The sequence below is a fragment of the Wyeomyia smithii genome, chromosome 1 (assembly GCF_029784165.1).
Source record: "Wyeomyia smithii strain HCP4-BCI-WySm-NY-G18 chromosome 1, ASM2978416v1, whole genome shotgun sequence".
Taxonomy (NCBI): Eukaryota; Metazoa; Arthropoda; class Insecta; order Diptera; family Culicidae; genus Wyeomyia; species Wyeomyia smithii.
The window spans coordinates 24,472,313-24,485,382 of record NC_073694.1 but is presented as its reverse complement, the minus strand read 5'-3'; the positions used below and the strand labels follow the sequence as shown (position 1 = coordinate 24,485,382).

At 39.2% G+C, this 13,070-nt stretch overlaps 3 protein-coding genes across 3 annotated transcripts; 1 reads left to right on the top strand and 2 right to left on the bottom strand.

Annotated features, from left to right (window-relative positions):
- Positions 1 to 68: 68 nt before the first annotated feature.
- Positions 69 to 1,536, top strand: LOC129717917 (zinc finger protein 239-like). The gene is made up of 2 exons (XM_055668204.1): positions 69 to 369; positions 429 to 1,536. Exons 1-2 carry the CDS (start codon positions 296 to 298, stop codon positions 1,513 to 1,515), a joined length of 1,161 nt encoding a protein of 386 aa, XP_055524179.1. The 5' UTR covers positions 69 to 295; the 3' UTR covers positions 1,516 to 1,536.
- A 745-nt stretch (positions 1,537 to 2,281) lies between these two features.
- Positions 2,282 to 3,452, bottom strand: LOC129717921 (zinc finger protein 239-like). Its single transcript, XM_055668207.1, has 2 exons — positions 3,321 to 3,452; positions 2,282 to 3,258 (listed from the first exon to the last, which is right to left on the bottom strand). Exons 1-2 carry the CDS (start codon positions 3,392 to 3,394, stop codon positions 2,313 to 2,315), a joined length of 1,020 nt encoding a protein of 339 aa, XP_055524182.1. The 5' UTR covers positions 3,395 to 3,452; the 3' UTR covers positions 2,282 to 2,312.
- Positions 3,453 to 5,765: 2,313 nt separating this feature from the next.
- On the bottom strand, positions 5,766 to 8,639 carry LOC129717915 (zinc finger protein 728-like). Its single transcript, XM_055668202.1, has 2 exons — positions 7,811 to 8,639; positions 5,766 to 7,750 (listed from the first exon to the last, which is right to left on the bottom strand). The coding sequence occupies exons 1-2, from the start codon at positions 7,882 to 7,884 to the stop codon at positions 6,649 to 6,651; spliced, it is 1,176 nt and encodes a 391-aa protein (XP_055524177.1). The 5' UTR covers positions 7,885 to 8,639; the 3' UTR covers positions 5,766 to 6,648.
- Positions 8,640 to 13,070: the final 4,431 nt, after the last annotated feature.

The following is a 13,070-nucleotide window of genomic DNA, read 5'->3' as shown; positions in this document are numbered from 1 at the left end:
CAAACTGGAATAATCTTCAGAAGAACGAATGCGATTTTCCCTAAAACTAAAGACTTGTTTATTGTTTACCGAAGCTTGGCTCCGATTGTTCACCTGTTGTTCGTCATTTGCAGTTGTTTGATAACAAGTTCTATAGGTTTTTTCTTTTCAGTGTAAGAATACTATTCGTTGCATCAATTTCCATTTACAGTGTACGAAGCGCATCAATAACACGATATGGACAGTTTCACCAGTTTGTTTGAAAACATTGCAGTGCTAACTTTTTTGTTGTATTAGATTCACAGTGAACAACAAAATGAATATTCCCCAAATAAACAAGGACCGTAACGATTGCGAAGTGGAAAGTTTCATTAAAGTCGAAGAAACAAGGTGAGTTAATACAGAAATCACCAACAGTGAACAAATATGTGAAACAACATTTTTTGTAGCTTAATTGAACCGATCGATCAACCGGATAACAGCAACCCGTACCCTTCGATTGATGAGAACAAGCTCTGTGGCATACAGCTGAAAGCTAATAATATTAAACGGCACTCGCGTACGCACTTCAGCAAGAAATTTGTCGACTGTAATAAATGTGGAAAAAAGTTTCCCTATCGGAGTTCACTTATTCAGCACAAGCTCACTCATTCGGATGATGATGGTTCTTTCTGCTGCGAGATCTGCAACAAAAGGTTCAAGGAAGAGGAGGTTTTGACGCAGCACCTAAAAAAGCACGAGAGAAATTATAAATGTAATGTCTGCGAAAAAGGTTTCCTTTATCCATGTCTACTGAAGCAGCATGCGCTGATTCACTCTGATGATCCGGCCGTACAAAAATTCAAATGTGAGATTTGTGCGAAAGCGTTCACGAATCAGTTCAATCTGAACGTGCATCTGGAGGGGCACAAAAAACTTTTCGCCTGTGATGAGTGCCCAAAAACATTCGTTTACTATAAATCGCTGCTCGATCACAAGCCCGTACATTCCGACAAACAAGCTAACAAATGTGAAATTTGTGGGAAAAGTTACCCGGAGAGCTACCTCAAGGCTCATATGAGAGTGCATGCTGGCAATCAGCGCTACAAATGCGAAGTATGTGGAAAAATTCTTTCGTCCACGAACACCCTCGCAATTCACACGCAAATTCATCGCGGCGAAACACCTTACAAGTGCGAGATTTGCGGCAAAAGTTGCTCTAGTAACTCTTGCTTGAAGATACATCTACGATCGCATACTACGGAGGATCCATTCGGTTGCGACATTTGTGGTGCACGATTTGCAGCGAAATGCAGCCTGAAGTATCACATGGCAGTGCACAAAAATAGTCGACCCCACCAGTGTGACATCTGCGGGAAAGGATTTATTACCGGCTCGAAATTGTCGGTGCACTCTCGCACGCATACTGACGAACGGTTCTATAAATGCTGCAACTGTGACCAGTCCTACAGAACGGCAAGGTCCTTGAAAAATCATTTGATGAATGCCCACAGTAGTGGGAAAAATAAAGCTGTAACGAAAAGTAGTAGTGAATGAATAAAATCAATTTTCTAGTTAGTTGTTAACTTAGTTACGTTCTTTTGAAGTTCCTACAAATTAAATAAAAATCTTAAAAATTCAACGAAAATCATAGCAGGTGTTGATTCCGGTTGCTGAAGAATTTTTCCTAAAATTTTTCAGCAACTTTTATTTAATCTGGTTGAGGATAAAGATAGGTAGAAACGAAAACCAATCAAATTAGTAAATTACTCGATCCTGAATTCAGAATTGTTTAACTAAAACAAATCACCCGTGAGTTGGAGAATACTTTTTCAATTCAGACAATCATGATAAAGTTGTGATTGGGAAATATTACAAGTTCTTTAACAAGTCGCTGGGTGAAAGTATTTTTGAAAGTCTTGGCTACATCGATGAATTTATTCAAAGGGACGATATTCGTGTTCTCAAAATCACGGGAGAGAAATTGTCAAGCAAATAACTGCACTACACACTCTTGAAAGCCCATTCACGACCTTCTTATGAGACTTGATCCGGATCTGGTCAGATGCCTTGTTTATTGACGATTAATCGGTACTCTTCTGGATTTTCCAAGTACACCCAAACTGCTTGATTCGAACGAACAGTTGATCAAGATTCCCGAATCCACTCCACCAGACTAGTAAAATATACAGTGACTGTACATTGCAGTAGGCACATGTTACCAATGATATCAACACCTACTATAATTTTCGTTGAATTTTGAAGATTTTTTTTTAATTTACAGGAACTTTGAGAGGGCGTACATAAGAACATATTTTACAACTAACTAGAAAATTGACTTTATTCATTCGTTACTACTTTTCATCATTCCCACTACTCATCAAACGAGAATTCAAGGATGCACCAGTATGCGTGCGCGTGTGCGCCAACAATTTCCAGCTGGTAATAAATCCTTTCCCGCAGATGTCACACTGGTGGGGTCGATTATTTTCATGCACTGCCATGTGATACTTCAGGCTGCCTTTCGCTGCAAATCGTTTATCACAAACGTCGCAACCAAAAGGATCCTCGTTGGTATGCGTCCGTAGATGTGTCTTCAGAGAAAAGTTGCTAGAGCAACTTAAGTCGCAAATCTCGCACTTGTAAGGTTTTGCGCCGCGATGAACTTTCGTGTGAATATCGAGTTCGTTTGTGGACGAGAGGATTTTTCCACATACTTCGCATTTGTAGCGCTGATTGCCAGCATGCATTCGCATATGAGCCTTGAGGTAACTTTTCGGGTAACTTTTCCCACAAATTTCACATTTATTAGCTTGTTTATTGGTATGTACGGCCTTATGTTCGCGTAGTGATTTATAGTAAACGAATGTTTTCGGGCACTCGTCACACGCGAAAGATTTTTGGTGCTTTTCCAGGTGAAAGTTCAAATTGGACCGAGTAATGTACTCTTTCTCACAAATCTCACATTTGAATTTTCGCACGGCCGGATCATCAGAGTGTAGCCGCGCGTGCAGCTTCACTAGATACGGATAAAGGAAACCTCTACCGCAGACATCACATTTAAAATTCCGCTCGTGCATTTTTAGGTGCTGCGTCAAAACCTCCTTTTCCTCGAACCTTTTGTTGCAGATCTCGCAGCCGAAAGATCCATCATCCGAATGAGTGAGCTTGTGCAGAATAAGAGAACTCCGACGAGGAAACTTTCTTTCACATTCATCACGGTCGAAAGACTTCTTGCCGGAGTGCGTACGCAAAAGCTGTTTAATATTATTAGTTTTCAGATCGATCGGTTCATTTAAGCTGCAAAGAAATTTTTGTTTAAACATTTTTGTTCACTGTTGGTGGCTCCTTTATTCACTTACCGTGTTTCTTCGACTTTAATAAAACTTTCCTGTTTGCAACCGTTGGAGTTTTCGTTTATTTGGCAAGTATTCATTTTGTTATTTACTGTGAACCGAATACGACAAAAAAAGTTAGAACTGCACTGTTTGCAAACAAACTGAAACTGTCATCGTGTTATCACAGTGTTATTGTCCGCTTTGTATACCTACACTGTGAATGGAAACTGATGCCCCGGAAAGTATTCTCACACTTAAAGGAAAAACCTTTGAATTTAGTCATCCAACCTTAATAATTTTTTTTTTGTAATTTAAGCTAAATATAAAAAAAATTGTCACGCAAAGAAATAAACTACAACTGTTTATTTGAACATTGCTGTCATCGTAAGCTGGAAGCGAGTCAGCTACTCATAAGGTTACTTAATTTTGAGTATTTGTGGAGTAACTCAGTTTGAGAGTTGTTCTACTTTTTACGAAAATGTGTCAAATGTTACTAATTTTAGTGTAATTATTCACGAGTGTCTGCTATCTGCTATTTTGCTCGGTAGAAATATTTAAAAAGGGCGTATTTTAGAATACCTTTTAAAACTTAATAACTATTCTAATGAATCACTTAGCGTTTTCAAAACTTTATAACAAAAAGTGCGCCTCTGAAAGATCTACAGTAGGGTGTCCCAAAATTGCACAAGTCTGGGGCTCACCCTCCAGATGATAGAAAATGGTGTTACGAACAAACATTTGTTCGGCGGCAGCTCTAGGAAATGATGTTTTCAACTGGCCCCGATGACTTTTTTGAAAAAATCGGTTTTTCTTATGTTAAATCCAAAAAACATGTCTAGTTATTCAATTTTCCATGAAACCTAATCCTTTTATATTTTTAACAGGTTCCTTATGTCGTTTTCGTTTTCGCGGTGTACTACACTCAAATGACACTTTTGACACCGTAAATGTTTTTTTTTTGATTTTTCGTGTTACCCTTTTTCTGTCTCTCCCTACACTTTTTCTGTCACTGATGACAACCGAAAAAAGCACAGTGTGCTGTAGGAAGTTACCAACACATTCACACGTATGTGTCAAAACTGGTTTGTTTTGGTTTTCGTTCCACGTGGTAAAGTGTCAGGTAAATTTTTTCTCAGCACATTTGCGAGATGGACATATGAAATGGAAACGAGACAAAATGACGAATGCGATTATGACCAAAACAAAACGAATTGACAGCTATCCCATTATTACGCATACCAATGCAATGACACTGAAAATGTTTTATTTGAAGCTGCAAAGTATAGCACGAAAAGTGTAGTACACCACGAAAACGAAAACGACATTAGGGTCCAAACTGTAGGAGAAAAATTCGTTTCGGATTGATTATCGTCAATTTATTTTCCTAAAAAAAATTCTATCGTTTGAAAAAAAGATTTTTCAAGTATGCTTTGACATTCAATCAATAAAAGTGGGTATTAAACCTAATGCTCTCACCAACTGAAAGCCATTAAAAGTTGGGAAATTTTATGGGGAAGAAAATTGCCAAAGACTACATGGCTCTGAAATAACTTGATTTTGAGTTATTCGTAATTTGCTGTGGAATAAAAAGTTACAGATGTTTTCCAATACTAAAATGTTCATTTGCCGTATCATTTAGTATAAAAATTTCAACTAAATCTCCTGCTACTCAAAAGGCCCGTTCTGCAGGGTCATTGATAACTGTTAAGCTTCAACATTTCGATTTGGCATCAAGATAATATTTTCTTTCTATCCAGACCTTGGGATCTTCCTGAATAAAAAAACTTGATATCAAGCCGCAGTCTATCGAAAAAACTTTAGTGACTTCTTTGTGAGTCCACTAGGTTTTTTAACATAAGAAAATTTTTCACTCTTGAATTGTCGTTTTCACTGCTCACTTTTTTCAAGTTTTGTACCACCTTCCTCTTCGAGTCATCATTAACATTTTTATCGATAAATACCAGGATAACATTGACTTCCGGAAGATACAAGTGCAGTCTGTAGACCCGAAAAAAAAAGTTTTTCGATTTCATGGAAAATTGAATAACTTGACATGTTTTTTGGATTTAACATATAAAAAACCGATTTTTTCAAAAAAGTTATCGGGGCCAGTTGAAAACATCATTTTCTAGAGTTGCCGCCGAACAAAAGTTTGTTCGTAATTCCATTTTCTATCATCTGGAGGGTGAGCCCCAGACTTGTGCAATTTTGGGACACCCTAATCTACAGGTTGTTTAAAGACCGCGTCAAAATGAAAAATAAACAACTATTATTGAAAAATACAGTAAATACACTTTGTAGTTCGTTGCAGTTTGAAGATTTTATTTTAATTAGTAGGAACTTTGAAAGGGTACAACCAAGGATGGAAAAAATCGTATCGCATAACACATTCGGGTATCATTTCTGAACGTGCTATTCATAAGCTTTCAATCCTAGCAAACCATCGCTATTAAAAGTTACACATCCTCACGCATGCAAGAGACAACTTAGAGCAAAGAAATATATGTCAGCTTTCTTTGATGATTTTGAGTGTTTCACAAAAGAATCGTAAACGATTGCACTCAAGCGATCGCAACGATTCTTTCAAATGTTGGTTGCTTATAGGCGGAATTCGGCTACTCCACGTCGTGCTTTCACCGTGATATACCACGATGTTTCTTGGTGATTTCAAATATGCTAATGCACCATGTTACAATTTTCGTTAGCATTGATGATACTTGCTTGCTCCGGTAAGCAAACAGTTGAGCGCAATCTAACGTTTATTTGGATTCATAATTTTGTACCACTGGCGATAATATCTCAAAGATTCTCGCGATACTGTTGAATGCAAGTGAACTTAGATACAATAAATACTATCGTGTTTGAATCATTCAGTCTCCTTCTATGGCAGCGGTTCTCAACCTTTTTTTGTCCGCGTACCCCTTGGTGATATTTCCTAAATCGATTGTACCCTCTGGCTTGGAATGTTCTGTTGTGGTAGTCTAGTTTAGATGTAAAATTGAACTGTGATTTGTTTGATTACTACAGTCATGTTTTAAGATCAACTTTGAACAACAAATAAAGTATTATAAAAGAACGCTTTGTCCGCCATTACTGATTGTTTCTTTCGCGTACCCCTAGGGGTACGCGTACCCCAGGTTGAGCACCGCTGTTCTATGGTATTCGGAGCTCTTAAAAGCGAAAAACAATCAGCAGCGTTTCTATGGAAACTTTGTACGCGAGTGGAAATAGTTGAACGATAACTGATGCATCAAAGAACACATTTGCATGAAATATTGCTAGTGATTGAACTTTTCCATGCTTGGGTACAACTAAACTCTTAGTTTACAACTAACTAGAAAGTTGACTTTATTCATTCATTACTACTTTGCGTCGTAGCTATATCTTTCCCACTGCTGTGGACATTCATCAAATGAGATTTCAATGATGGTCCCCTTATGTAGGACTTGTCACAGAGGCAACATTTGTATGGTCGTTCGCCGGTGTGCGTGCGCGAGTGCGCCAACAATTTCGAGCCGGTAATAAATCCTTTCCCGCAGATGCCACACTGGTGGGGCCGACTATTTTTGTGCACTGCCATGTGATACTTGAGGCTGCCTTTCACTGCAAATCGTTTACCACAAATGTCACAACCGAATGGCTCTTCTTTAGTATGCGATCGTAGATGTATTTTCAAAGAAGAGTTGCTAGAGAAACTTTTGCCGCATATCTCACACTTGTAAGGCTCTTCGCCGCGATGAATTTGCGTGTGGATTGCAAGTGTGTTTGCGGACTGAAGGATTTTTCCACATACTTCGCATTTGAAGCGCTGATTGCTAGCATGCATTAGCATATGAACCTTGAGGTAACTTTTCGGGTAACTTTTCCCGCAAATTTCACATTTGTTAGCTTGTTTATCGGAATGTAAGGGCTTATGTGCGCAAAGCGATTTATAGTAAACGAATGTTCTCGGGCACTCGTCACAGGCGAAAGATTTTTCATGCGTTTCCAGATGCACGTTTAGATTGGACCGTGTCCTGAACGCTTTCTCACAAATCTCACATTTGAGCTTTCGTTCGGCCGGCTCATCAGAGTGAATCAGCGCGTGCTGCTTCAGTAGACATGGATAAAGGAAACGTTTTCCGCAGACATCACATTCAACATTCTTCTCGTGCTTTTTAAGGTGCCGCGTAAAAACCTCCTCTTCTTTGAACCTTTTGTTGCAGATATCGCAGCCGAAAGATCCATCATCTTCCGAATGAGTGAGCTTGTGCTGAATAAGTGAACTCCGATAGGGAAACTTCTTTCCACATTTATTACAGTCGAAAGACTTCTTGCCGTAGTGCGTACACAAAAGCCGTTCAATGTGATTAGCTTTCTGCTGTACGCCACAGATCTTGCAATCGTACGGTTTGTTCTCATCAATTAAAGGGTCCTGGTAGATGTTATTCGGTTGATTGATCGACTCATTTAAGCTACAAAAGTTTTTTGTTTTACATTTTTATTAACTGTATGTGGTTCCTCTATTAACTCACCGTGTTTCTTCGACTTTAATGAAACTTTCCTCTTCGCAGCCTTTGGAATCTTCGTTCATATGGGGAATATTCATTTTGTTATTCACTTTGAACCAGATACAGCAAAAAAGTTAGAACTGCACTGTTTTCAAACAAACTGGTGAAACTGTCATCGTTGTTGTTGTATTTTATGTTTTCACGGCTAGAAGAGCTTGTGCCGCCAATTATTACCCTTTGGAAATTTGCTTCAACGTGCTTCACGGTGTTAGTTTCGCTATTTTGATGAATTTGATTATTTCTTTCATCCTTGATTGTTCGAAGTTTTCTGTCAGTTCCGTCCGGTTTCGGTATGATTCCTGATCGTAAAAATGTTGCAAAGATCACAGACTTCACTATCCTTGGTTTTTTAGTTTGACCAACTAAAAAGTTGCTTTTCAATACCATGGCTTGTAAGGAAAGTTTCCTACGATACTGAAAAGTTTCCTACCAGTATTTAATGTCTATATGTTGACTAACATTGTTGGACTCGTTATTTCTCGTTTGACCAGTTGATTCACTTGCTCAACATGCTCCCGAAAATCTCGTTCGATGTTTGGTTCACGTTTTTCTCTTGTAGCTGGTTTAGCAAGTACCGTATATGTGCTGCTAGTTTTGGTATTTTTTGTTGATCATATCTTCTCCTATCAGGTCATTTCTCTTCGAATGCTGAGCTATTCTTTCCTTTGTGTGATGTTCTCTCGTGAGTTACAACGGTCTCTCCTTACTCAATGCAGCGAGAGCATTCATTGGCGTGGTCTTTGTACATCCTGTAGCAATCCTTTGACATCGTCTGTGGTACACATTTAACATATTCTGGTAAGTCTTCGGGGTTCTTCCATACAGGGACGATCCATATTACTGATAATTCCCGTAGAAAGCCTCGTAGATTAAGCATTACTTTGAGGGTTGGCACCTTTTTTGATGCGCTTTCAATCATTTCTAGCATGTTTTGACGATCCACTTTAAATTTAGGAGTTCTAATGTGGGTTCCAAAGCTGAGATGTTCGACCACGTATATTCCATAATATTTGGAATATCTAACGGTTTCTATTACCGTGTCTCCTATTTTTAATTGTAAGTCGACATCAGCGGTTGAAAGTAACAACGCTTTTGTTTTCGATAATTAAATTAATTGATTGCTCTCTTAATAATAGATTGCTATGTTGGACACAGCTGGGTCGCAGCTTACTAATTTCCAATACTCCTTCTTAAGCTGTTGACTTCAGTTGAGTAAACCCATTGTTGCTCGTGTTTCAATCTTGCTAAAACAGGATAACGTAGCACTATTGGAAGTGATCGTTACAGTCTAGCCAATAGCATTAGTCCAGTCCGATATTATACTTCGTATGAAGCGCAAAACCGTACTGGGATTTGTTCTCCAGATTTCAGAGGGTTCCAGTAGACCTCTCTCGAAGAACTTATATCTTTTGATGAAAATTGCTGGACATCGGCATAACAGATATTCCTAGTCTTCTTTTTTCATGCCACATACTCGACATGTATCATCTTGAAGTTTTTTCATAACCTTCAAATGATAACGGCCCGGACAACGCCCTGCTATTAAACCAGTATACGTGCTTAGATCTTTTTTTGAAAGATCCAGTATTTTACGAGTCATAGAAACGTTCGGTGTGATGAAACGCTTCGACTGCCTACCGATGAAGGTGTTTGTCTAGTTGGATTCCACTTTCAGAGTTTCCCATGCTTTTAGTTCCATTCTAAGGGAACAAGCGGATAGACCACAGAAGGGTTATGGTCCTATGAACTGATGAGACGATCCAATTCCTGCCAGTTCATCGGCTCTTTCGTTCCCATCTATTCCACAGTGACCAGGAACCCAATATAAGTCTACTTGATTATTACAACCCAGTGTTTGGAGTGATTGAACACACTCCCAAACTAGTTTTGATGTGCATGTCGCAGACTTCAAATCCTTCAACACTGCTTGACTGTCGGACATCATGCAAATATTTGAGTGTCTGTATTTCCTGCGTAGGCATATTTCAGAAACTTCAAGTATTGCTTGGACGTCAGCTTGGAAGACAGTTGGCCATTGGCCCATTGGAATTGACAGGTCTATTCCTGGGCCAGTTACTCCTGCTCCCGATCGATTGTTCATTTGTGAACCATCTGTGTAGAAAATGATTGATCTTGTAATGATCTTGTAATGGACCACCGCCTTCCCAAACATCACGCTAAGGTTTAAACATTCGAGATCGTCTTTCAAAGTTGTATCTTTTCTCCATCCAGTCTTCATGGTTGATCATTAGGGGCTTGATACGAATAGTTTTTAGAGTACCTAGATGACCCGTTAAGTCACCCTCAAAGAGCTTTAATGATCTTTTGATCCGTAATGCACTCTTTTCGGCTTCTAATTGTATGAATTGATGCAGTGTAAGCATAAAAAGTAGAGTTTCCAATGCCTTGGTGGGTGTGCTTCTCATTGCACCCGTTATTGAGAGAGTGGCTAGCCGTTGAAGTTTTTCCTTATCTTGAGCATCTTTCTCCCTTGTTTTTGTCCACCAGACCAGTGAAGCATAGGTAATTCTGGGTCTCACAATAGCCGTATAAATCCAATGGATCATTTTTGGTTTGAGTCCCCATTGTTTACCGAAAGTTTTGTTACATATCCATAGAGTAGGTATTTGTAGCTTTTTTTATTGCCTGCTCTAGATGCGTATTCCAGTTAAGTTTTTCGTCAAGAGTTACTCCAAGGTATTTGAGGTTATCTGAGAGTTCTTAAACTCTCACCTTTTAGCCTAATATCATTACGCATAATTTTTTTTCTATGTGTAAATGGGACGATAGTGGTTTTTGAAGGATTTACATTTAAGTCTTCCCTATCGCACCACGAGGAAATAATGTTTAGGGCAATTTGCATTCGGTTTGCGATGATATCATCATACTTGCCACGAACAATAATGATAATATCATCAGCAAATCCAACTTTTTCAAAGCCTTCTTCCATCAATGTTTTGAGAAGATCAACAACTATTAATGACCACAGTCCTTGCGGGCACCTTTTCATAGCTTTTACACTTATTTTAGAGCTACCAAGGCTTGCTGATATTTATCTTTTCGATAACATCTCGTTTATCCAATGAATAATGCAATTGTCAAAACCACGTTTCTCCATTGCAGCAGTCATTAAGTGATTTCCCCTTCTGCTAAGCAAATTGATTTATGCAAAGAGGAGTTTTAGAAAGATATGATGATTTGATGTGCTCACCGATTATTTTTTTCATTGTTTTGAGAACGACTGATGATAAGCTGATTGGCCTAAAGGATTTTGGCAGAGATTTGTTCCTTTTGTTGGCCTTAGGGATAGAAATAACCCGTATTTGTCGCCACGCTCCCGGAATATAGCCTAGAATTGAACTGGATTGAAAGAGTTGCGTTAGAATGGGTATTACAACCTTGGGTTTTACCTTCAATGAATTCTTTTTGATCTTCTTATTTCTTTATTATAGGCGGTGAGGAATTATTTGTATTCGTCCCACTGTTGGGATCGTTTAGCCCGGTTGAAGAGTTTCCGGGTTTTTTTTCCGGAGTTTTTGTAGAGATTGATTCCACCAAGAAACTTCTATATTTGTAGAGCGTATCTTTGCAGGGCAGCAATCAAGGTAAGATTGTTGGATCAAATTTGAGAGATGTTTGAAGTTTTCTTTAAACTCTCTGTATGATTTGGAACCTCCTTCGAAGCTGTTCAAAGCTACCATTAGCTTCGAATCATAAAGCTCCCATTTTGTTTTCCTGGGATCCCTCATAAACTCAGTGCGTTCTTGATTTGCTTCATAATCAAATAAGATTTGCTTGTGGTCAGATAAAGATTCTTCATATGATATGTGCCAATTTTTTATTTTGCCGGAGATCACCGGACTACATAGTGTAAAGTCAAGAACTTCTTGTCTTGATACATTTGTAGAAGTTGGTTTATACCCCTTATTACATATATCTTTCCCATGTGATGATATAAAGTCTAAATGGTACTCACCTCTGTTGTTGACGTCTGTGCTGGACCAAATCATGTGATGGGCGTTTGCATCACATCCAATTATAAAAGCTTTGTTTTGTTCCTCCTCTGGTGGAGGAACTTCTCCCACGTCACGTGGAAAGTATGCTAATGCAATACAAATTTCAGTTTTGCCGTGGATCGTTGGTGCCTCCAATATGATCGCTGTCAAGTCTCTCGAAATCTACTCTGTAATTGGAAAGAAATTAGTTCTCCTGTTGACTAGGATTGCGGCTCTCGGCGAGGGCTGACAATCGTCATAAATTAGCTTACATACATTTGAAGGAAATCCTTGTATCATACTGTTATATGTCCATGGCTCCTGGATTAACGCAACATCCAGTTTGATCTCCGTGAATCGCTTCCAAAGTACAGCGGTTGCTCCCTAAAGATGGTCGGGTTCGGGTTTGAAAATTTTTGAAAGTGTCGGGTACAGGTCGGGTTCTGGTTAAGTGAGAAAAAAAATTTCGGGTTCGGGTCGGGTTCGGGTTTGAAAACTTCGGGTTCAGGTCGGGTTTGGGTATGAAAACCCGAAACCCGACTATAAATTCTATGAAATATCGGGTTCGGGTTCCACAATTTCTGGTTCGGGTCGGGTTCGGGTTTGAACGAAAAAAAATTTCGGGTTCGGGTTGGGCTCGGGTTTCGACCGAAAAAAAAAAATTCGGGTTCGGGTTGGGTTCGGGTTTGAAAAACATCAAACCCGACCATCTCTATTGCTCCCTTTGCGTGGTGAAGATACACTTGAACGCATTTGATATTTCTATCATTCATTTCTTCTGCCTAAATTTCCGCATCGTTGTGGGGGCCTTTGCTTCACACTGTTTTATCGCTCGATTGCAGTTTTATCCTCCTGTAGTTTGCATTTTGTGTGGTACGACCGGTTTGCTCCGAGTTACGAGTGGGATTTGGCTTTGAACGTTTATATTTGTCCCAGCATCTCCAGTTTCCTTGTGGGTTTTTACGATAATGGGACCGCTCGCTCGTGAGCCCTGATCCCTCACTAGTCAAGTTGTTTTGCATATTCAATTCAGCTGTTTCCACCTGAACTTTTTTTTTTAAGCTTCTGCCTCAGTTGGGCAGATCCAAATTTATAATCTAGCCCAAATTTGGATTTTTTATTGGAGTTCATAGAAACCTAATCGACCGTGAACACAAGTTCTACGTGCTGGTTTATAGCGTCCATCGTTTTGGCTCTCAAGTAGCGCAAGAATCCTGTCCGTAGTGTCT